This window comes from Geotrypetes seraphini, chromosome 8 (assembly GCF_902459505.1).
Source record: "Geotrypetes seraphini chromosome 8, aGeoSer1.1, whole genome shotgun sequence".
NCBI classification, from domain to species: domain Eukaryota; kingdom Metazoa; phylum Chordata; class Amphibia; order Gymnophiona; family Dermophiidae; genus Geotrypetes; species Geotrypetes seraphini.
In genome coordinates, this window is record NC_047091.1 from 50,468,997 (window position 1) to 50,494,646 (window position 25,650).

Genomic DNA, 25,650 nt, shown 5'->3' on the forward strand with positions numbered 1-25,650 from the left:
CCCAGGCACAAGGCAGGGAGAGAGAGAGAGAGAGAGCGAGATGGTAGACAATGGGAAATAAATGTTTTATATGGCAGTGGAAGGAAAGGTACAGAGATGGAAGATGGATGGTGAGCACAGAGAAAGAAGAAAACAGCAAATGGACAGGAGACTCTGGTGAGCACAAAGAGGTGATCTGACAGCTGGAACCCGTTGGTCACCTCCAAGTAACGAATCAAAATTCTTCACACATCTAGAACTTTCAACACTCTATGCTTTCTTCACTCCCTTAGGTGTGACGGGTGAGAGTCACATCTCCTGGTTTATGTGCAAACTGGATACAACCTTTGGTAGGAAGGAAGAGACTGTTCAAATCGAGACATTAGCCTCTGGGTTTTGAAAAGTCATCTGGATGCTCAGACATGCCCTCTAAAAAGAGGACATGTCTGGGTAAATCCGGACGTCTGGTAACCCTATGAAATTCTGTATCTTCTTGTAACTAGAGATGTCCTGGGGTGACCGGGATCCTCTGCAGCATCGAAAGCTTCCGACCAGATAATAAAAACACAAAAATAATAAAGATTAAACTCAAGCAGAACAGGTAGGCTCCCTACTCCTTGCTTGTAGAGACTAAGATTGAGGGGAAGGAATTCATCTCAGAGTGATGGGAGGTGGAGCATGAAAACAAAACAGTGGGCTCTATACAACCATCATGGCTAATGAGCATTTAACCCACTGGTCAAGACTACCAGTCCTATTGCACAAGAAGTTTGTCTTGTTGAGTAGAATGGATGGACTGAGGGAGTCTTTATCTGTTGTCATCTCCTATGTAACAAGGATCATCATTTACTTCTACAAGGGTCCAAGAAGGAAAATTCTGCTATGCCTCATTTTTAATTCAGCTCTGTATAAAACATTATCAGACTGGGTGTTAAGTAGTAGCACATATGCAGGCCACAGGAGATTCTAAGGATTTCTACAAGGTATTCCATTAAAGAAAAGCTTTAGATATGCATTGTCTCAAAAGTTAAAGTACAAATCATGGGCATTTATAATGGAGAAATGCCCTGTCAATCAGCCAGTATGGTCATATGGAATCAAAGCCAAAATATTACTGTGTTTATAATACAATATTAATTTATACAAATTAGAGAGGTTGAATCAGATTTGAAGGCAATATTCTTATATAATGTTTTTTATGCAAGAATACGAGGGGGGGGGGGTGCTGATGAAAAGTTCTCAGCCCAACTAAGATGGGAATGTCGTTCTGCCATGAATCTTACAAGTTATTCCACATATTCACCCCTAAATTCAACATTATGTCTGAAGTTTCTGTAACCTTTCAAAAAATACTCTGATTTAGTCACTGAAATGCTGCTCCACTGCTGCATTTATCTCCAAATCACTTGAAACTTGTCACCCTTTCAAACTCTTTTTAAGGTTTAGAAACAGAAAATAATCAAATGGAGCATGATCTGCTGAATAGGGTGGATGGTCTACTCTATACACTGAAACCCCAACTGTGTTAAAACATCCATTGCTTTGCCAGCCTTGTGAGTAGGTGCATTGTCTAGCAAAAAAGAGAACTCCTTTCCTCAGTTTCCTTCTCCTTTTTTCTTTCAATTCCTCCTTTAATCAGCATAGCAAGTTACAATAGTATTCTGTATTAACTGTTTGGCCCCTTGGAAGATAGTCAGTCATTACAACATCTTCTTGATCCCAAAACACTATGGCCATGATCTTTCCTACTAACTTTCGGATCTTGAATTTCCTTGGCCTTGGAGAACCTGAGTGCTGCCATTGCATAGACTATTGTTTTGTCTTCGAATTACAATGGTGTAACCATGTTTCATCAACAGTAACTAGTCGTTCCAAAACGTTGGCACCAGCTTGCTGAAAATGCTGCAAAATCAACTTGGAAGTGTCCACTTGGTGTCATTTCTCATCAGCATTCAAACATTTGGGTACACAGCTTCTGCATGCCCAGCTATTCATGGATTATCCACCCAACACATTCCCTGGATATCTCTACTGTCTCTTAAACTGATTTAGCCGATATTGGCTGATCTGCCAAAATCAGGTCATGGACATAGTCAACAATTTCAGGAGTTGGTACCATTGGAGGTCTTCCAGACCTTGCTGCATCTTCGGTCTCGAAATCTCCACTCTGAAAGTTTGCACACTTCTTCACTGTGGAGTATGATGTGGATTTGTCATTCAATGTTTGCATCATATATTCATGGACTTCCTTTGGAGTTTTCTTCTGCAGGAATAGGAAGGTTCAAGATGGCTTGAAGTTCCACACTTGAAAATTCCACACTTTTCGTTGACATGGTTCAATCAATCTGAAACAATGTCAAAACTTAGCATTATGATGCTGTTGATTGGCACTTTGCAAAATAAAATAACACTGTTTTCAGCTACATTGGCAAAAAAATGCTCAGAATTTAGGAAGTTGGTTGGGCTGAGAACATTTCTGCGCCTCCTTGAATATAGAATAATGATGCTGGGCTAATGTTTCCAAAATCATTAAATCATAATCTTCCTCTTCTCTTTCTATACCCTCATCCTTAAATCTGCTTTTTAGTTGATTTCTGGTCTATGCCTCCACACTTACCTGCACAATGGGTCCCATCACTATTTAGTCGGTAGCCTGTATGGCATTCACATTGGTATGAACCATCTGTGTTGATGCAGCGTCCTCCAGAACCACAAGTGGTTTCGGTCTGACATTCATTGATGTCTGCAAGGAAAAGGAACTTATAGCTCAGCAGGCAAGAGAAGTGCTACCATCTGGTTAGCAAGATCAAGGAAGAACATACAGTAATTTCTCAAGTTTGTCACCTTTGAGAGTACAGAGCTCAAGGGAAGGGCATAGAGATAAAGATCCTGTCACCTCTAGGACTGGAGGGCTCAGTGAATTGATACAGGGATACAGAGCTTGTTACTGCTAGGATATGAAGGCCAGGGCTGGTTCAAGACATGGGCCAGGTGAGCCAAGCCTCAAGAGCATTAAAGGCCTACCTCACTGGCTCCTCTGCAGTGGCCAAATACCTGCTTCTCCAGCTAGTAGCAGCGTCTCCCACCCCTGTAGCATATCTCATCTCTCTCTCTACCCTCCATTCCCGGGTCCGGCAAACCACCCCCTCCCCCCATCTCTCTCAGGCCACTTTCCAATCTACTTTTAAACTCATGTCTCCCCTCCCAAGTACCGACAGTGTTTCACATAACGCTGCCTGCGTCAGCCCTGGTGTATTCTCTGTCACACCCTGGCACCTTTGATGTAACTTTCTGTTTCTGCTGGAGTGCAGAACGGGGAAGACGACAGAGATGGCAGAAGCAATACTATTTGAAATATTATTTCTTCTAGTGTTTGGAAGGTGAAAAATACATTTAAAGGTAGACAAGGAGGCTGCTGGGGGTTTGGGAGGAGGAGATACCTGATCCAGGCATGGAGGGAAGGAAGAGTGTCATGTTGGACAACTGGGGGAGAAGAAAGAGATAGGAGAGATGTTGGACCCAGAGGCAGAGAGAGATGAGGGAAAATTGGAGAAAGGATAGAGAGATGTTGAATCACGGGGTAGAGGAGATGTAGGGAAGGAAGAGACAAAGAGAAGTTAGACTCCAACACAGAGGTAGGGGGGAAAGGAGGGAGAGATGCTGGTAAATAGGAGGGAGGATAGAGAGATGTTGGACCATGGGGTAGAGGGGCTGGATGGAGGGAAGAGAAAGAGTGTACAAAATATTGTACCCAGAAATGGAGGGAAGGGATTGAATATAAGGATACTTGGCATGAGGGGAAGGCAGATGTTGGACTGAAGGGATGAAGTTGCAAAGTGAGATGCTGGACACAATGAGAACCTAGAAATATGAAAGGAACATGTTGGAAAGAAAGAGAGAGGTAAGAAGATACTGAAATAGGGGGGGGATCAAAAGAAGGAATGCAGATAATGGACATATAGGAAGTGAGATATAGGAGAAAGAAAGGAAATTCTGAACATAGAACAAGGAAATCCTGACCCAACTGTTTGAAAAATTTGTATCCTAACTGGTTGTTTCATTTAATAATTCTATGCTTCCGTCATGCAATGTATCTTCTTTTAAATTGTATTTTTACTGTATGGTCGGTTCTTATTTGTTGTAATCTGCTTAGAACCATTCTTTTAAGTTGTATTTTTCTTTTAAATCATATTTTCTACTGTAGGACCAATTCTTATTTATTGTATTTTGTTTTGAATTGTTTTTTCCTTTTAAAATTACTCTCCACTGTATGACTTGTGCTTATTTGTTGTAAACCGCCTAGAACCATTTTTTGGTTAGGTGGTATATAAAAATAAAATTATTATTATTATTATTATTATAGGGAGAAGAAAGGAAATATAGGACATGGTGTAGGCCTATGAAGATGGAGGGGAGATGCTATACATGAGAAGGCTCTAAGGAGATGGTGAACATGGGGGCTATTTATTTTTAGTTTTTTTGCAGAGATATTTGTTCTTGTTTTTGCTTGGCAAAGGAAATAGGGCATGTAGATGGAGGGGAGATGTTGGACATAGAGGGATATAAGGAGATAGAGGGGATATGGCTGGACATGGTTGGAAATGTTGGACACCTGGGCACATAGAGATGGAGAAATGTTGGACACATGGGCAAAAAAAATGGACAGGATATGCTAGCCTTTGGGAAGGGTATGGAAAGAGTGCAGGTACTGGACAAGGGAGGTGGAACTTGAGAGACATATGAATTGCTGGCTTCAGGAGGCATAAGGAGATAGAGGACAGATTTTGGACACAGGAGGTGAGAAAGAGGGCAGATGCTGGACACAGGAGGACAGAAAGTGGGGGAGATCTTAAACAAAGGAAGACAAGAGAGAGATAAAGGAAAAGGAGAAATTAGATCTTTCCTGCTCATTTGCTTTCCTTTAGCTTCTCAAAACTGGCCTAGTTGGATGGATTATGCTCCTCTACCAGTAGACAGTGACTGAAAACTACAGACTTCAATAAGTCAATAAGTTAGCTGTACAGTAACTTCCACAGGGAATTACGAAGGGATGCGACTCATGGTGGGGAAGAAGATTAAGAAGAGGATAAGCACAGTAAAAATGCTAGAGCAAGCATGGTCCCTTTTAAGGACACAGTCACCGAGGTGCAAAATCAATATATATCGCGTATCAACAAGGGATCCAAGAGGAAAAAGAACAAGGAACCAGCGTGGCTCACTGTAGTGGTGAAGGAAGCAATCAGAGACAAGAAGACTTCATTTAAAGAATGGAAAAGGTCAAAAACGGACGAAAACTGGAAAAAGCACAAACATCAAAGCAGGTGCCTTAAGGAGGTAAGAGACTATGAGGAAAAAATAGTCAAGGAGGCAAAAAACTTCAAGCCATTCTTTTGATATATTAAGGGGAAATGACCCACGAAGGAAGCGGTGGGGCCATTGGATGACCATGGAATAAAGGGAGTGCTAAAGGAGGACAAAGCCATCGCCGACAAACTGAACACATTTTTTGCTTCTGTATTTACAGAAGAGGACATACACAACATACCGGAAGCCGACTGGCAGGAAATAAAGACGGGAAACTGGCAGGGTTGACGGTCAGTCTAGAAGAGGTATGCAGGCAGATTGATAGGCTTAAAAATGATAAATCCATGGGACAGGATGGCATCCATCCAAGGGTAATCAAGGAACTGAAAGAGGCTATAACTGAAGTGCTTCAACTAATAGCCAATCTGTCGATCAAATCGGACAGGATTTTGGAAGACTGGAAAGTGGTGAATGTTACGCCGATCTTAAAGAAAGGTTCAAGGGGAGATCTGGGAAACTATAGAGCGGTGAAAGATGGTAGAGACGCTGATAAAGGACCGCATCATTGATCACCTTGACGGACACAATCTGATGAGGACCAGCCAGCACGGCTTCAGCAAGGGAAGATCTTACTTGACGAACCTGCTGCACTTCTTTGAGGGAGAACACAGGCAGATAGACAAGGGCAAGCCAGTTGACATTGTATATCTGGATTTTCCGAAGGCGTTCGACAAGGTCCCGCATGAACGACTACTTCGAAAAATTGCAAACCATGGAATTGAGGGTGAAATACTCATGTGGATTGAAAACTGGCTGGCGGATAGGAAACAGAGAGTGGGGGTAAATGGACAATACTCGGACTGGAAAAGCATCACGAGTGGAGTGCCGCAGGGTTCGGTGCTTGGACCCATGCTCTTCAACATATTTATAAACGACCTGGAAATTGGTATGAGTGAGGTGATTAAATTTGCGGACAATACGAAGTTATTCAGAGTAGTGATGACGCAGATGGATTGCAAAGACCTGCAACATGACATAAACACGCTCGAGAAATGGGTTGCGACATGGCAAATGAGGTTTAACGTGGATAAGTGTAAGGTGATGCATATCGGTAACAAAAATCTTATACATGAATACAGGATATCTGGTGCAGTACTTGGAGAGACCCCCCAGGAAAGAGACTTGGGAATACTGGTCGACAAGTCGATGAAGCCGTCCACGCAATGTGCGACGGTGGCGAAAAGGGCAAACAGAATGCTAGGAATGATTAAGAAGGGGATCACGAACAGATCAGAGAAGGTTATTATGCCGCTGTACAGGGCCATGGTATGCCCCCACCTGGAATACTGCATCAAGCACTGGTTGCCGTACATGAAGAAGGACACGGTACTACTCGAAAGGGTCCAGAGAAGAGTGACTAAAATAGTTAAGGAGCTGGAAATGTTGCCGTACTGCAAGAGGTTAGAGAAATTAGGCCTCTTCTCCCTTGAAAAGAGGAGGCTGAGAGGGGTCATGATCGAAACATTCAAGATAATGAAGGGAATAGATTTAGTAGATAGAGACAGGTTGTCCACCCTCTCCAAGGTAGAGAGAACGAGAGGGGACTCTCTAAAGTTAAAAGGGGCCAGATTCCGTACAAACATAAAGAAGTTCTTCTTCACCCAGAGAGTGGTGGAAAACTGGAATGCTCTTCCTCTGAGCTGTGTCTGGAGGGTCTCTGAGCATGTGCGGACATTATCCGTGCATGCTCAAAGGCCCTCCAGATGCAGCCAGGAAGTCAGGGCTTTCCAAAACCCAGACAAACTACCAGGTTTTGGAAAGTCCATCCTGGCACTCAGACAGTCCTTTAAAAAGAAAACACATCCGAGTTTTCCCGGACATCTGGTAACCCTATTGACCAGTTATGTGCCACTGAACGTCAGTAGAGGAAGGGCTGTGGCTCACTGGTTGAGCTTCACCTAGAGGTTGCGAGACAGACTGGATGGGCCATTTGGCCTTTATCTGCTATCATGTTTCTATGTCCTATAAAAGAAGACATGTCTGGGTTTACTTGGATGTCTGGTAACCCTAGTGTAGAGCCCTTGAGATCCCTTAACACTCTACACATCACTGACTGATTCACATGGAAAACAAAATACCTTATGTAACTTCTAGAACACTTCATCATCCTAGCAATATCTTCTTGTAATTCCTTCTATTCGACAGTTATTTTACGATACAATGCGCAAAACAAATTTTTTCAGTGGTAGCTCCCACATTATGGAACTCACTCCCATCAACACTGAGGCAAGAATCTAATTCAAATCTAACCTTAAAACTTTTCTTTTTTAAAGATTCGTACGAGCTCTAGACTTAGAGCCTGATCCAAATTATTCAACGTCCCCTTTTTTGTTTTTTTTCCTGCCCCTTCAGTTTTTTTTATTTGCTATGTAATCCTACCCATTTCCCTTTTGTATCCTGTGGAGTTTTTTCTTATGTTCTGATTAATATTTTAATCGTGTAGGTTCTTCCTCCCAATTTTTATTAACCTTTAGCATTGTACGATGTAAACTGCTTAGGAATGTTAAGCGGTATATCAAGCTTTAATAAAACTTAAAATGTGAAAAGACAGCACCAACAAACCAAAACAAAGGAAAAAACCAAGGTCCAACTGTCTGCAGTGAAAGACAATCCAGAACAAACAAACCAAAAAAACTGCAGACTTGGTACACGATGCAGGCAGACTTTATTATGACAAATGAATCTTTGATTAAAAACCTTTTACCAGGTAAGGGACCCAACACGGTCCGTGTTTCGGACAAACCTTCGTCAGGGGTCCACTTTTGATAAAAAGGAAAATTATCAAAAGAAAAAAGAGTTACTCTGGCGGTTTTTTCAGCATGTCACCTATTGATAGCTATTTATCCAAGGCTTTTTTCTTTTGATAATTTTCCTTTTTATCAAAAGTGGACCCCTGACGAAGGTTTGTTCAAAAGACAGCACCAGTCAGAAGACAACTTTCTCAGGGAAAAACGGAAAAACAACAAAAATGTTTTCCTGCAAGACAAGGGCTGCAACTCCAAGATATACCTTGCAGCTGAGATAGCAATAAAGAAAACTGCCTTCAGAATAAGGTCCTTGATGGTTCACCCTGCCAATGGCTCAAAGGGAGCTTTTACTACGGCCAAAACAACAAGATTAAGTTCCCACAGAGGAATCAAAGTGCACCGTGGAGGCCTTAACAGTTTGACTCCCGACCTGAGCTCTGGAATAAGCTACCAAGCAGTTTAAGGGAGCTAAATTATTATTATAGTTTCAGATGCTCCTTTAAAACATATCTGTTTATTACTTAGTGAATGAATAAATTTTTGATTTTTAAACTTTTATGTATTTCGGGGATGCTAGCCCACTTCTTTTAAGCTTTTGTGATCTGCCTTGAGTCACAGAATTTGGTTAAGGTGACTCTAAATGATTAGATTAGATTAATTTAGGAAATGTACTACATCCAGTTGCGAGGTTAGGGGCTTACCCTTAACAAATCCTCGGAAATATGCCATTGCTGTCACTTGTACTCCAAGGAAGCCCAAAGCTAAGCCTTTCTTCAAACCATTCTGGAGAAAATGCAGAATGTATTGTTGGAGTGGGGGGGAGAAGGAGGCACTGATGCTGGAGGGGGTCACCAAAGCAAAAGTTGGCTCAGGACACCACAGTGAATGGGGCATAGAGATAAGAAGATCATCACCTTTTGGACTGTTGGACTCAGAAGACAGGCAGAGGGATACAGATCCCATTACTGCTAGGACTGGAGGGCTCAAGGGATAGAGGTATGGCTAGAGATAGGGTTGCCAGATTTTGCTATAGTAAAATCTGGACCCCCTTGACCTGCCCCCCAGGCCCGCCCCATTATGCCCCAGCCCTGCCCCCAATACTGCCCTAGCCCTGCCTCCCACTGCCTGCCCAATGCGATTTAGAGGAGGCTTTTCAAAACCCGAACTAAGTGTCAGGTTTTGAAAAGCCGTCCAGACCCCTGGAAATGTCCTCGAAAAGGAGAACATGTCTGGGGAAATCCAGATGTCTGGTAACCCTAGCTAGAGAGCTTACCACCTCTAAGAAGAGCGGTTTTAAGGAATAGGCACAGAATACAGAACCTGTCAACTTAAGGACAAATCAAAATCATCACCTCACACCATCACTATCTGATCCCAGCACTCCTGACTGATACTGAATGGAATAGACTTAGTAGAGAAAGAGAGATTGTTCACCCTCTCCGAGGTGAAGAGAACCAGAGGGCACTCACTAAAGTTAAAAGGGAATGGATTCCGTACAAATGTAAGGAAGTTCTTCTTCACTCAGAGAGTGGTAGAAATCTGGAACACTCTTCCAGTGGCTGTTATAAGGGAAAGCACTCTTCAGGGATTCAAGAAACGGTTGGATAAGTTCCTGCTTGAACAGAACATATGTAGGTAAGGCTAAACTCAAATAGGGCACTGGTCTTTGACCTAAGGGCTGCCACGTGAGCGGACTGCTGGGCACGATGGACCACTGGTCTGACCTAGCAGCAGCAAATCTTATGTTCTTATGATAGATGCTAGTGCTTCCTTTCAGAATTTTCTACCTGAACACTTCCGGTTTTGGAGTCGGTATCCAGTTTGGCATGGACGGCACTGGAAGGCTCCGACTGTGTTCATACACTCCTGCCCAGGGCAAGACGAAGGGTTTTCACACTCATTGATATCTGGAGAAAAAAAACAATATTAAGTCCTCTGGGCTAGAAGAGGCCAAATAATAACTTTATTCTTATATACCGCCCATCCATAAAAGTTCCGGGCGGTTCACAAAGAAGAAGAATCGTACAGTCAAAGTTCAGAAAAAACATAATAAGTTAAGGACAAAGTTATGTAACAAACTTATCAAACAAGTGTGTTTTTAAAAACTTTCTAAAAACACTATAAGAGTACAATTGAAAAATCAAGGGGCTTAACCAAGAGTTCATATTTCCTAATTGAAAGGCAAATATCTTATTTAAAAATATTTTAAAACAACAAGCCTAAACAGAAGGGTACATAAACATGAAATTATTACAAGTGTTTTTAAATGATCTATAAAAATTGAATTCAGAGGATAGGTATCCCGGAGCCAAACCAAAAAGAGCTTTAAAGCAAAGACAGTGTGTACCTTTCATTAGCATATCTCTCTCTTCTCTTTGTTCCATATAATAGTATGTTTTTAAACTAAATTAGTAGGTTCACATTCTAAGTACTTACACAGTCAATATCGGGTTGCATATGTGTTTTATTTTTAATATTTCTCACTGGCAAATTTTTTTTTTCTGCACACATCAAATACAGCCAAAAAGTATCTATTTAAGGTGAAGAAAGGCCAGGGTCATTCTGGGGGCAGAATCATTGTTCCAAATTGGCCTCGATCCTTTCAAAAGGAATGCATCTAAGCTGTTCTATCAAACTGGGTGAAAGGCTGGCTTATGGCATACATAGCTCACAGTAATCAGAGCAAAATGCTGATGCTTTTAGTGACAGCATAATAGCACAAAATTTGAAGCAGGAGCTCACTGACCACAAAAGGCAAAAGGAAGAGGCCACCCTGTTTCACTTTTCAATGTGTACTTTTCATGCGCTAGAATTATTTCTGATGCAGAAAGTGCTTTAGCATGGAAAACATATGTGAACCGTTTCCAAAAAAAATGGGGAAACTACAGAACCAGAGAACATGAAATGAAACTACAAAAGGGGAAACTGGAAAGCAACATCAGGAAATACCTCTTCACAGAAGATGGTGGGTGCCTGGAATGCTGTTCTGCAGGAAGTGGTGGGGATGAAAATGGTGAAGGAATTCAAAAAGGGAAGGGATATAAACAGAAGATCCCTATATAGAACAGGATGGAATAAAAATATACGAGTTGATATTCAAAGGGAATTAAGCAGCCATAAGACATCCATGGCCAGTTAAATCACTTCTGTGGGACCATCGACTGACATTCAGTGGCACATAACTGGTCAGTAGGGTTACCAGATGTCTGGGAAAACCCAGACATGTCCTCTTTTTAGAGGACTGTCTGGGTGCCCGGAGGGATTTCCAAAACCCAGCAGTTTGTCCAGGTTTTGGAAGGCCCCGAGCTTGGAGCAGTGTCTGGAGGGCCTCTGCGTCTGTGTCAACGTGATGACATTACTTGCATGCGCGCATGTGCGTGATGTCATCGTGCCAACATTTGTGCATGCGTGCAGGTCCTCTGCAGCTCTGAACTCGGAGAAGACATGAGGTTTATGTGGGGGCGGGCTGGGGGCGGAACCAGGTACCTTCTTTTTTTAAAAAGGAAATCCAGTGCTTGCTAAATATCAGCACAAACCAATGAAGCCATAGTCGGCAATTTTGTAGAAGTCAGGGCGGAGTTGGCACTTGTGTGGTTAAGTGCTGATATTCAGCACTTAATCACCTAAGTTAAGCAGTCATATTGGACTTCATAAAAGTGTCACTTAAGCAGCACCTAACTTAGGCAGTTAAGTGCTGAGTATTGAACTTAACCGCATAACAGATAGCCAGCCGCACAAACCTGGGTTTTCAATGCTAGGTGTCATTGTAAACACTACGCTGAAATCTTCTGCTCCGTATGCGGCTTCAGCAAAAAAAGGGAAAGAGGATGCTAGGAATTATTACGAAAGGGATGGTAAATATGACCGAGAATATTATAATGCCTCTGTATTGCTCCATGGTGTGTCCCCATCTTGAGTACTGCATACAGTTTTGGTTACCGTATCTCAAAAAATCTATAGTAGAATTAGAAAAGGTTCTAAGAAGAGCAACCAAAATGATAAAGGGGATGGAACTCCTCTTGAATAAGGAAAAACTAAAGAGGTTGGAGCTCTTCAGCTTGGAAAAAAGATGGTTAAGGGGGGGATATGACTGAGGTCTACAAAATCCTGAGTGGTGTAGAATGGGCAAGAGTGAATCGATTTTTCACCCTTTCCAAAAGTACAGAGGACACTCCATGAAATTACATGGGAATACTTTTAAAAGAAATAGGAGGAAACATTGTTTTACTCAAAGAATAGTTAAGCTCAGGAACTCGTTGCCAGAGGATGTGGTTGCAGCAGTTAGAATAGCTAGGTTTAAGAAAGGTTTGGACAAGTTCCTGGAGGAAAAGTCCATAGTCTGCTATTGAGACAGACATGGGGGAAGCCACTACTACTTGCCCTGTATTGGTAGCATGGAATGTTGGCACTATTTGGGTTTCTGCAAGGTACTTGTGACCTGGATTGGCCACTCTTGGAAACAGGAGACTGGACTAGATGGACCATTGGTCTGACCCAGTATGGCTGTTCTTATAGTGCCTGGACATGGCCCAGCATTGAATATTGGGGCATAAAGCTGGCAGCATGAATAGAAATGCTCACTGCAACTCAAAGTAAAACCTAAATGATCACACACAAAGAGAAAGCACACCTTTGTCAACACTGGATGGGTCTATGCTGGTCTTTATCTACCATCATTTACAACGGGGTGATTATTCAGCCAGTGTTATTCCTGGATAATCAATGCCAAGCAATGTCTGGGCTTCAACACTGAATATCTAGTTTATGCAGTGCTGACTGACACATGGCTGCTTAAGTTGGTATTCAAAACTTAAATGGCCTTAGGTTGCCGCATAAAGATAGGGCTGTGTTTTAAGTGGTCCCATTTATGTGGTTACCCTGGCTAGTTAAGTGCTAACTCTGCCCCTGGCACACACTCAAAATAGGCAGCTTTTACTTAGGTGCTAACTACTCATTTTCAGCGATAATGGCTTAACTGCCAATGAAAATTAGTGAAGAGCCCCCAACAAGCAATTTAACCAGTCAGCAGCCATTTCTGGCTGATTATATCGTTTTGAATATTGACCAATATGCTACTATATAAAACACATTTTAAGATTAGTGCACATTCCATAAGGCATGCAAAAGACTTGCATATGGAATTACTTCCAAATACTGGAAAGTGCAGCTAAACTTAAAGCACTTTTTTTACTTCACCTCCTACAACTGATTTAGCTTCAGTCCTAGAAATGAAGTAACAGTGTTAGTGTTCACTTACTTCAGTGAAATAAATGGGAATAAAAAGATGGCTTTTGGCAGACAAACTCCCTAAATCGTGTTCCCTGAGCCTGGGATACACTCTGGTCTGGGACTCCTGAATCCTGGATACTCTCTGACCTGGGATCTCCAAGACTTAAGCTTGAGATGTCACATCCCCTCTTCTCACCAAGTCCCCTCCTTAATGACTCTATTCAGCCTAACTCCAAATGGATATCCATTGAAACAGAATATCCATCCACTAGCCCCAAATGTACTACACACCAGACTGGCTCCCTAATCAATTTTAGAACATAAGATTAGCCTTACTGGGTCAGACCAATGGTCCATCAAGCCCAGTAGCCCGTTCTCACGGTGGCCAAAACCCAAGGAGTAGCAACATTCTGTGCTACCAATACAGGGCAAGCAGTGGCTTCCCCCGTGTCTTTCTCAATAACAGACTATGGACTTTTCCTCCAGGAACTTGTCCAAACCTTTCTTAAAACCAGCTATGCTATCTGCTTTTACCACATCCCCTGGCAACGCATTCCAGAGCTCAACTATTCTCTGAGTGAAAAAAAAATTCCTCCAATTAGTTTTAAAAGTATTTCCCTGTAACTTCATTGAGTGAGATGAATTAATAGGATTAAGGATTTCACTGGTGGGAACGGGATGTCAGATTATGACATCCTAACTCTAGTCATGCATTACAATAACTCCAAAATCTAGAAATACATTCCAGTATCTCCCTTAACAACTTATATAGTCCCACTGACCCCTAAATCCACAACATATCCCAATGAACCTACAAACTCATTATCACTCCCCACTGATTCCTTAAACTCACTTATGTATCCTACTGACTACAAACCAAATAACATACAACTTAATCTCAAAAACCTACTAACAATCTCAACTGTGCTACCAACCTATTAAGGCCCCCTCACCACACCTCCCCCAAAATGTCAGTGAAATACCATTGCACATTTTCCTTGGCAGACTACTTCAAGTAGTTCAGCTAATTTAACAGCAGCTCAATAATTTCAAGCATTCCAATTTGTGGATAGACTAATTAAATCAACAGCTGCTCTAATCTTGCAGTTGTCTAGCCAGCTGGTGTAGAAGTTTTACATTATTAAAAACTTTTCAGAGTGAGAGAGTGAGAGTAAGAGAGAGAGGAGGAGAGAGAGAGAGTGAGAGAGAAAGAGTGAGAGGGAGAGTAAGAGAGAGAGAGAGGGGGAGAGTGAGTGAGAGAGAGAGAAAGAGTGAGAGAGACAGTGTGTGAGTGAGAGAGAGAGACAGTGTGAGAGAAAGAGAGTAAGTGAGAGTGAGAGGCAGTGTGTGAGTGAGAGAGAGAGAGTGAGAGAGAAAGAGTGAGAGAGAGAATGAGAATTGTGAATCTGTGTGTATTGAGGGTTCATTGATGGGCTAGGGGTCACCAAGGATTTGTTAGTGGATTGAGATCACAGTAGGGCATGTTAATGGGTTTATGTGGTCAATGGGGAAAATTAGTGAATATAGGGGCTCAATGGATGGGTGAAATAAATTTGGAGGTACATTAATGGATGGGAGGACTAATGTATGGTTATGCTGAGATAAGGTGCATTAGAGGTTTGGTTAAATGAGTGGTTGAGCTGAACTGGGTGTATTAAGGGGGGCCTTAGTTTGTGGGTGTGGGTGGGGTGAGACTAGATCAAACAGATCAATGGAGATCGTTCTGAGGAAAGGGATGCCACCAGTGGTGCGCCTCATGGTTCTGTTCTTGGGCCTGTTCTTTTTAACATTTTTATAAATGATACTGTTGAAGGGTTTTCGGGTAAAATTTGCCTCTTTGCGGACGATACCAAAATCTGCAATAGAGTAGACACGCCGGATGGTGTGAATAACATGAAGAAAGACTTGGCGAAACATGAAGAATGGTCTGAAATTTGGCAGCTAAAATTTAATGCTAAGAAATGCAAGGTCATGCATTTGGGCTACAAAAACCAGAGGGAACGGTACAGTTTAGGGGGTGAAGAACTTATGTGCATTACGGAAGAGCGGGACTTAGGTGTGATTGTATGTGATGATCTTAAGGTGGCCAAACAGGTTGAAAAGGTGACGGCAAAAGCTAGAAGGATGCTAGGTTGCATAGAGAGAGGTATGGCTAGTAGGAAAAATGAGGTATTGATGCCCCTGTATAAGACTCTGGTGAGACCTCATTTAGAATATTGTGTACAATTCTGGAGGCCACACCTTCAAAAATATATAAAAAGGATGGAATCGGTCTAGAGGAAGGCTATTAAAATGGTATATGGTCTTCATCATAAGGCGTATGGGGACAGACTTAAAGATCTCAATCTGTATACTTTGGAAGAAAGGCAGGAGAGGGGAGATATGATAGAGACATTTAAATACCTACGTAATGTAAATGCGTATGAGTCGAGTCTATTTCATTTGAAAGGAAATTCTGCAATGAGAGGACACAGAATGAAGCTAAGAGGTGATAAGCTCCGGAGTAATCTAAGGAAATACTTTTTTACAGAAAAGGTGGTAGATGCATGGAACAGTCTCCCAGAAGAGGTGGTGGAGACAGATTGTGTCTGAATTAAAAGGGTCTGGGATAGACACGTGAGATCTCTTGGAGAGAGAAAGAGATAATGTTACTGGGGATGGGCAGACTAGATGGGCCATTTGGCATTTATCTGCCATCGTGTTTCTATGTTTCTAGGGATATGTACGTTGTGACACTAATCATTGGCTTAGGGGTTCTGAGGCATAGGTCCTAGGTTGTCCTTATCATTTTCAGGTCATAATCCGTAGAAGTCTGCCTGTCACTGGTCTTGTTCTGCAACTACTGAAGCTGTCATCATAGCCCGACTCTAGCCCATCCAGATGTGTGAATAAATTATAAATATGTTCTAAACATTAGTATACATATTATTCACATTGTAATACTTGGGATAAGAAGGGGGTGCTATACTACAGACTCCTGATCTTGCTAGGTTCAGTGGGATCACTTTTGCACTCTGGTCACCACCTGGAGCAAGAAAAGGCCAGACAGGGCAACTGGAATTGGAGAACAATTATAACAACTTCAGCTATGCAGCTATAGAAACATTCAGGGAAAGATTCTCAAAACTAACCGGAAAAAAATCTGATGGGCTGCTATGCAATGGGAATGAGGCCTAAAACTTCAGTTGGCCGAGGGGCCTTAGGCGCCTGGGCCAATCAAGGCCTTTGGCCCCTCCCTGGTGCATCCCAGAATGCACCAGGAAGGGGAAGGCCTGCCATTCGGAAGAGGTGGGCTTGCTGGCCAGAGGGAGTGGGCATCCCTCCAACCGGCCTTCTACAAAAAGGTAAGGGGGAGGGTCTGGGTGGGTTTTGGGGGGGGGAGGGTGTTTGGGGGGTACCAGGGATGTTAACGGGGTTGGCGGCAGAAGGGATTGGGCATCCCTCCTGCCAGGGATGTTAAGGTGGGACTGGGAATCTCTCCTGCTGGCTGACGTTTAGTGGGGTTCGGGGGTTTCCTGCTGTGGCTGCTCTCAGCTGACTACAGCAGTTGGATTCCCCCTCTCTATCAGTTGAGTGGCAGGGACTTCCCCAAAACTGCGATTCTGTAAACAGCACCCAAACTTGGGAATCCCCCTGCCTCTCTCGGCTGCTGAGGTCTAGCGGCCAAGATAAGCAGCTGAAATAAAGGTCTGGGTTTTCCGAGCTTACAATTCAGCCACCTATCTTGGCGTGATTCTGTAACTAGCGCCATGGAATTATCGACAGGCGATCAATGGCCACTTTTAAGGCAGCCACCGAAGTGGGCGCTGGTTACAGAATCCAGCCCTGAGTGCTTAACTGAGAAAATGGCTGGCAACTTCTCTCTCTTCTTCCCGCCATCAGATACACACACAATCTTACACCTCTCCTCACTTCCCTAGGAATAAGATACAGTGGAAGAAGGAACAGGTTCCCAGTGGTGAAAATCTGGAACTGTGCCAAATTGGTAAAATGTTGAAATATTAGTGATACTCTCTGCTATACTCCTGAGAACTCCGTCTTCTGACTCCTCTCTGCATTTCAAAAATTCAAACCACCAGAAGAGCTTTGAGTGGGCCCTACCCACTCAGCAATCTGAGGGGGGCTCCAGCTTTTTCAGCGATTTGAAATATCCTATCTGGCCCTGCCCTTGAAATGTTTGTGGCCTCTTGCCCAATAATGTCCAAAATATACACTATGGAAAAGAAATCACTTCTCAAACATAAAAGCCTAGACAGGAACCTCCAATTTTTAGAAGATGTATATAAACCCCTCATTTGTTTCTCAAAACCCTCCCTTCTCCATCAGACTAGGCCAGTGATGGCTAACCTTTTTGAGCCCGAGTGCCCAAACTGCCGCACAAAACCAAAGAATTTCCTCAAAGTGCCTTAACAAGATTTTAGTATCTAAAAACTCTTTATAAAGTTGCCTGAACTATGTAACATCATTTTTAAAGGATGGAATCTTTGTATTGTCAGAGAATCAATTTGATTCACAATCCTTTGGTTTTCATTTCAATTTATTGGCAATTTATAATGTTTTAATGATTTCATTCAATTTAATGAATTTAGGAAGAATTTGATTCAGTTACACAATATATTTTAAATGTATTATTCACATAACATGTCAAATGTATCCTGAGTAAAAAAAAAGATAAACTTCTTAAAACTGTTAACTGTGTCAAGACTCTGTGTGCATTCCCAAAGAGTCTATACATGTTTTTTGTAAAATTTACAATCAAATTAGAAAATAGTTAAATCATTACATTTCTAATAATATGATGTAAAGAAAACAAAAGAGCTTTCAATTAAACCAACCGTTTTTATTGGAAATTCCAGATTGGAATACAACAGGGCCATGTAAAGTCCCTTTTTTAAATAACATCTTTAAATAATATTTAAATAACTTAGAAAGTGTCTTAACTGCAAACTGAAAACACTGCTTCATGTAAACATATGCATTTTGCATGCTCTGAAAAAAATTAATGTGATTTTCGTTGTTGCATGCATGCTGATAACTTGTCAATCCTTGGCTCATAGTGCGTTAATTTCAGAGCAACACATGCAGCACTCATGTCATCCGTTAATCTGTTTCTAGCATCAGATTTTATATGATTCAAAGCCGAAAACAGCTGCTCACAAGCATAGGATGACCCAAACAAAGTAAGAAGAGCAATCCCAAGTGCTTTCATGGACTTAAAATTGTCTGGCAGAGAATTCCACGCTTTTAGGATTTCATTTTCAGAATTGCTAGCAGTGATTTCATTTGTCACCCTTTCACACTCAATACGTTCAAGAGCCGCACGCAGGTCATTGAATTTACTTTTCCAGATAGAGCTTTCTTGAAATTCCAGTAGCTCCATTTCCAAATTTTGAATATCCAACCACTGTAAGCAGGAAAGATCAAGATCTTCAAATGTGGACTTTTCTGGGGAAGTTATAAATGAAAGGGTTGTCTCCATCTTACGGAACTGAGAAAATCTTTTACTAAAATTCTCCTTTGCTTCGGCTACAATGGTGGAATATGCTTTGTGGATTTCCTGGAGTTTTTTATGACTGTCCACAAATGTTGTAGAATTATCCAAATGTATTTTTAGGTTGGGAAAATATTTTAGCTGTACACTCTCAAGGTCTTTTTCAAAAACATGCAATTTTCTCTCAAAAGCTTTGATGTCACTAAACATGCTTTCTGCTGTTTTTCCCATGCCTTGTAATTTTTTGTTTAGTACATTAAAGTGGTTAGTAAAATCTGTAAAGAACATGAGGTTGGTAAGCCAGGCCATGTTGGTGAGTTGAGGATAGTCTTCCCCCTTTTCATTCATAAATAGCCTAACTTCTTCCAAGCAGGCCACAAATCTCTCTAACACTCGTCCTCTGCTCAGCCACCGGACATTATTGTACATCAGTAAAGTGTTATATTGTGCCTGAATCTCATCAAGAAGGGCTTGAAATTGTCGAAAATTAAGAGCACGCGCCATGATGAAGTTCACCATTTTTGTTACATCTTTGAGGACATCGTCAAGTTTTTTGCTGCTTTCTTTGGCACAGAGAGCCTCTTGATGTATTATGCAGTGAAATTGAATCAGTGGATGTTTTGCTTCCTTAGCAAAGAAATGAATGAATCCTGATGTTGTCCCCACCATGCTAGGTGCTCCATCGCTAGTAACTGAAACTACTTTTTTTGGACTTATGTCTAGTGATGAAAAAGCCTCCATCACAGCATTGTGGATATCTATCCCTTGTGTTCTTCCAGGCAAAGACAGCAGTTTTACCAGCTCTTCTCTCATGATGTCACCAGTAGCATAACGCAAAATGAGCGCTAGTCTTGCATGGTTAGTAATATCTGTACTTTCATCCAAGCACATGGAGTAGAAGGGTGCTATTTGTAAGTCGCAAGTAAGCTGTTGACTAACATCAGCAGCCATGCGCAGAACCCTATCTTTTGCAGTATTTCTGCTTAGCGGCATCTCAGAGATGCGCTGCACAATTTTATCCTTGTTTTGGAAATCATGGAAGAGTGAATTACTCCCAGCCAAAATTGCCTTTTTGATAAAATCTCCATCAGAGAGGGGCTTACCATGTTTTGCCATGCACAGTGAAATTTGAAAGCTGGCAACTGTAAGATGATTAGTTTTTGAAAGATAGTTGCTAAAACTAAGAGACTGGGAGTGATATTTCTTTAATTTTCCTACAAGGAACTCTTTTCTTTGAGCTAAACCAAGTTCAGCAACACTGTTATGGTTGGTCTCAAAGTGACGTTTGACACTTGATGTGCGAGACACAAAACTTTCATTACACATAATACACAATGCTTTCCCACTGCATTCAATCACTCCATATGTACTCTGTCCAGGCCTCTTGGAATGGTCTTCCACTATCTGTTTTTGCTTTTTTTGCTGTACTCATTTTCTTTGTTCAAGACTTCAAGTCTACAAAAAGATAAAATTTGTAAAATAAAAAAAATCTAATGAAGTGCTGTATACAAATCCGTCCCCATAAAAAAATATGTGATTGGGGAATTTTACTAATTGTAGACATCCGTTTTGGTCAAAAAATATACTGTCCGGATGAAAACCGGACTTGTGCAACCTGAGTGTATGGGAAAAGGACTTTTATTTTTCATTATTGGAGCCTTTGTTATTTTATTATGATGTTTACAAAAGCACTGTGAAGGGCCACATATACACTTTACTGTTTTTTGCTATATTGAGTTTTCCATAAGGTACAGCGCAGAGGATTACATTACATTACATTACATTAGTGATTTTTATTCCGCTTGTGCCTTGCGGTTCAAAGCGGATTACATAAGAAGAGAGCTGGACATTTCCAGGAGGGTACATGACATTGGAGAATACAGATTGAGGGTTAGTGTGTTGGTTGTTCACAGAGAGCCCAGCCCTCCTCTCAGCTTACTGAACTTCTCTATGCAATCATCATAAGCAGCTTTTTTATTTCCTCAAATTTAGCATGTCCCCCATGGAAGATACAGAGGTTTTTACAGAGGAGCACATTATTAGACACATTAACTTCCCCCCATATCCTCACCTCTCTAGCATGGGAGCACTAGGAACTGTTCCTGATTACAGATGTCACATGTGGAGTCACACTACAGCCTCACTGAGTTCCTGTGACAGAATCAGTGTGAAGCTTCTCTTCCTCCCCCCACTTCCCCCTCACACACTGCCTGGCTAATAGGATACTAAGGGGAAGACAGGCAGGCTAAACATCCACTCACAGGACTGCAGCCAGCACAGGAGGATGGGCCGCGGCCCACCGGGACAATGCCCGGTCCTCCCAATGGCCAGTCCGGCCCTGTTGCCAGGTGAGCTGCAAAGCAGACACTGGCACACTCGCCTCCCGCCGCACCACATATCTTAATTGCGGACTAGAGAGTTGCGCGGGGACAGAAATCCCACCCATCCCCGCTAAAGTCTCACCCGTCCCCACGAGGAATCCCACCCGTCCCCATGAGGAATCCCTCCGTCCCCACCCGTCCCCGCGAGGAATGTCCTCCGTCCCCACCCGTCCCCGTGAGGAATCCCCTCTGTCCCCGCCCGTCCCTATAAACTTCAGAAATAGTTATTTAATTTAATTTTGCTACTGAATTAAAGGCTCTGGTAGAAACCCATTTACAAATAAGCAAAAAGACTTTATTAATTTGGAAATATTAATTGGGAAGAATACACACTTTGTAAATGGGTTTCTACCAGAGCCTCTTTTGTTTATAAATTTTTATCAACACAACTAATATACTACTTTATCCTGAAGCAAAAAAAAAAAGAAAAAAAGAAATAGAATTCTTTTCCTACCTTTGTTGCCTGGTTTCTGCTTTCCTCATGTTCTCATTCAGTTCCTTCCATCCACTGTCTCTCTTCCTTCTGCGTCTTCCATTTGCTCTGTTACTGTGCCTCTCCCTTTCTCCCCCCTTCCAAATTGGTCTGGCACCCATCTTCTTCCCTCCGCTCCCCCCATAGTCTGGCATCTGTCTTCTTCCCTTGCCAGCGTCTTCTCCCCCCACTCTCTCTTCCCCATTTCCTTTCAGCATCCTTCTCCACCCCCCCGTCTTCCCCATGACCTTTCAGCGTCCTTCTCCACCCCACCCCCCATCTTCCCCATGTCTTGTCAGCGTCCTTCTCCCCCTTCTGTCTTCCACAAATGCTTTCAGTGTCCTTCCCCCCCCACCCCGTCTTCCCCATGGCCTTTCAGCGTCCTTCTTCACCCCTTTGTCTTCCCCATGTGCTTTCAGCGTCCTTCTCTCCCCCCCCCGTCTTCCCCATGTCCTGTCAACGTCCTTCTCCCCCTTCTGTCTTCCACAAATGCTTTCAGTGTCCTTCCCCCCCACCCCGTCTTCCCCATGGCCTTTCAGCGTCCTTCTTCACCCCTTTGTCTTCCCCAGTGCTTTCAGCGTCCTTCTCCCCCCTCCTTCTCTCCCGCCCCAGGTGCAGCACAGCCGGCCAGGTCCCCTTACTTTTGTGGCGCTTCCGCGACCGACAACAGCCCCGGTCTGACAAACCTCCCTGCCCTTAACCGCGAATCTAAATTTCCTTCTTACAGCTGCTGTAAGAAGGTAATTTAGATTCGCGGTTAAGGGCAGGGAGGTTTGTCAGACCGGGGCTGTTGTCGGTCTGTCGGTCGCGGAAGCGCCACAAAAGTAAGGGGACCTGGCCGGCTGTGCTGCACATGGGGCGGGGAGGGGCGGACCGCCCCCCTCCCTTGGTAGCCACTCGAGCCGCGAGGCTACTCCTCCTTACCTACCCTGCCTGCAGCATAGAGCCGAACGGAAGTCTTCCCGACGTCAGCGCTGACGTCGGAAGACTTCCGTTCGGCTCTGTGCTGCAAGCAGAGCAGGTAGGGAGAAAAGCCGCGCGACTTAGTACATCCAGCCCCGCAGGAACCCCGCGACCTTCGGAGGCGTCCCCACGGTATCCCTGCGACCCGTGCAGCTCTCTATTGCGGACCTTCCCGCGTGCCAGCTGCAAGGCCTTTGCGTGCCACAGCTGGCACGCGTGCCATAGGTTCGCCATCGCTGGACTAGGCAATAAAACAAATAAGCGATGAACGTCCATAAACCAATTCTATGCGTACATCTCTCCACCCACAACAAATTGGATTTTTCCCCAGGTCTTACCCACACACTCGTCCTGTGGGCTAAGGTGGAAGCCAGCTGGGCACACACAGTGGTAGCTGCCGACTGAGTTCTCACAGCGTCCAGATCCACAGGGCCGTGGTGTCTGCCGACATTCATCCACATCTGGAGGGGGATACAAAGGATGACACTGACATGTTACTGGGTCTCTCTCTCTCTCTTCACAGATGTCAATACTACCCTCCCTTCATACTATTTATCACAAAGTGAGGTAGAGTGTGTACGTATTGGATGCTGTTCAATAATTAGCTACTATATAGCTTGTACGTAGCTTGTAGAATCAGAAAATAATATTAAATATTGAACTAAGGCCAGTACTGGGCAGACTTGCACGGTCTGTGTCTGTATATTGCCGTTTGGTGGAGGATGGGCTGGGGAGGGCTTCAATGGCTGGGAGGGTTTAGATGGGATGGAGTAGGTTTTAACGGAGATTTCGGCAGTTGGAACCCAAGCACAGTACCGGGTAGAGCTTTGGATTCTTGCCCAGAAATAGCTAAGAAGAAAAATTTAAATTGAATCAGGTTAGGCAGACTGGATGGACCATTCGGGTCTTTATCTGCCGTCATCTACTATGTTACTACACTATGCCATAATCACACTATGCTATTTAATTAAAATCCAACTGATATTCAGCATTATTTAACCAGCCAGAAATGGCGTTGACTAGTTAAATAGCATTTAACTGGTTAAATGTAAATATTAAATGAAAGATAACTAGTTATCTCCACTGAATATCCACGAGTGGCTAAAAATTAATCGGCTATATCACACAATAACCGGCAATTTTTTAGTGCCGAGTGGCTAAGTTTAGCAGCCGAACTGGGCCATGTAAATAGTAGTCCTATCTTTAACCACGATAAACCTAAGTAGCCAGTGGTGAATATTGACTTAGTTGGTTAGTTTATCCCAGCCCCCCCAAAAATTACCAGATATTCAATGCCAGTCACCAGAAAAAAACATTCAACACCAAATATCCGCGGTCAGTGCTGAATGTCCAAGTTAGTTGGCCTACCTCCCGCAGTCTGCCTATTGGCCCCAATATAATTAAATTGGTAGAGAAATCTGGGCAACTCATGAATTCCTAGCATTCATGAACCTGCATCACTGCTGAAGGTATATGTTGGTAGTGTGTAAATTCAGGGTTGGTGCTTTTGAGATGCGAGTGCAATGTAGTTACAGAGGTTCTGGTGATGGCTATGTGAGAAGCCAGCTTCCCCTTACAATACTAGCCCATGCATGGATCCTCCTTTCATCCCTACCCAGCCGATGCATTGTGCAAATCTACTTTAGATCTCTTATATTTTAGTGCCAGTGAAGGTGATCTACTCAACTTGGCCATCCCTACTGAGGCAAAAGCCCCATTAATAATCAAAGTTTAGGGAAGACTTCCACTCGTCACCCTACCTGGAGCCACTAAAGAGAAATTTACTCTTACCTGTTAATTTCTATTCCTTGATTACTGATAGACCAGTCCAGCTATGGAGACAGAGAATATACCTATCCAGTGACATCATCCTCACTCCATGGAAACCTAGCATATTTGATACCTGGGGAGAATCACTTTTTAACAACCCCTTATTAATGATTTTGGTAGGTTGCCAAATGGCCATGAGGCTTTAGCTCTGCTAGCCTTTAGTTGTCAAACAGATACAGCTAATATTTCTATTAGCTGCATCTAATGATTAGAGCAGCAGGCTAAGAACTAGGGAAGCCAGGAATCAAATCCCACTGCTGCTCCTTGAGATCTTGGACAAGTCACTTAACCCTCCTCTGCCTCAGGTACAAAACTTAAATTGATAAACCCTGAATGGGGCAGGAAAATACCTATTCTACCTGAATACCAAACAGATACCCAAGGTAATGAAATTGCACAGTAAATGCTAATAGAAAACCATATCTCTCTCCCACATACAGAAGAGTCTTATTCTGTACTGGGTGAGGGTCTAAGTAACCACAAACTAAAAATAGAAATATAGACCAAAATTTAACTGAACCTCCAAGAGGCCAGATTTTGCATGGAGTGCACCACTAGAGAGAGAAAAAATAGTGAATCATGTCCCTCTGACAGTAGATGTAAATTTCAAAAACAGACATATTCAAAACACATTACAAAAAGGAAATTAAATAATACCATTTTATTGGACTAAATACATTTGTCAATTAGATTTCAGAGGCGAAAACATCCTTTTTCAGGTCGGAACAGTATACTGTTGTTATGGTATCCTGTCCTGCCCTGAGGAAGTAAGTTTTGGTTACTGAGGGACAAATTTTCAAAACTAAAATCTGACTTTATTGTGCTGGTTAAACTGGTTCCAGCCAGTTTAGCATGCAATTACTGTATTTTAGCAGTGGATTATCAAAATGGCTTACTGAGGTCTTTTCCAAGTTTTCTAGCAGTCTCAGATGCTGCCATTCAAACATAGTACAACGAGGTCATAAATATTAAAATTGATCACTCCGAGCGATTCTGTATTATCGCCGAGTGATTCTCTAACCTCATTGTGCCACATTTGCAGCCAAAATGTATTGACAGGTATGAACTGTCGTTGCCTTACTTTCTGATCAGTCCTGAGTGCTGATTGGCTCATGCACTGATAGGAAAGTAAGGTTTGACAGCTCAGATCCACCTTTCATGCAAATTAAAATAATAATAATTAAAAACAAAAAA

General features: G+C 42.7%; 1 protein-coding gene across 3 annotated transcripts in view; it reads right to left on the minus strand.

Annotated features, from left to right (window-relative positions):
• Positions 1 to 25,650, minus strand: part of LTBP4 (latent transforming growth factor beta binding protein 4) — a 506,304-nt gene that overhangs the window by 60,425 nt on the left and 420,229 nt on the right. For all 3 annotated transcript variants that reach the window (XR_004540381.1, XM_033955323.1, XM_033955322.1), the window contains exons 18-20: positions 22,965 to 23,087; positions 9,878 to 9,997; positions 2,597 to 2,722 (exon numbers count right to left, since the gene is read on the minus strand). Coding sequence is in view for 2 of the 3 variants with exons in the window: in XM_033955323.1 (XP_033811214.1) it covers positions 2,597 to 2,722; positions 9,878 to 9,997; positions 22,965 to 23,087 (369 nt within the window). In the remaining variant the exon portion in view is untranslated. The remainder of the gene's footprint in view (positions 1 to 2,596; positions 2,723 to 9,877; positions 9,998 to 22,964; positions 23,088 to 25,650) is intronic.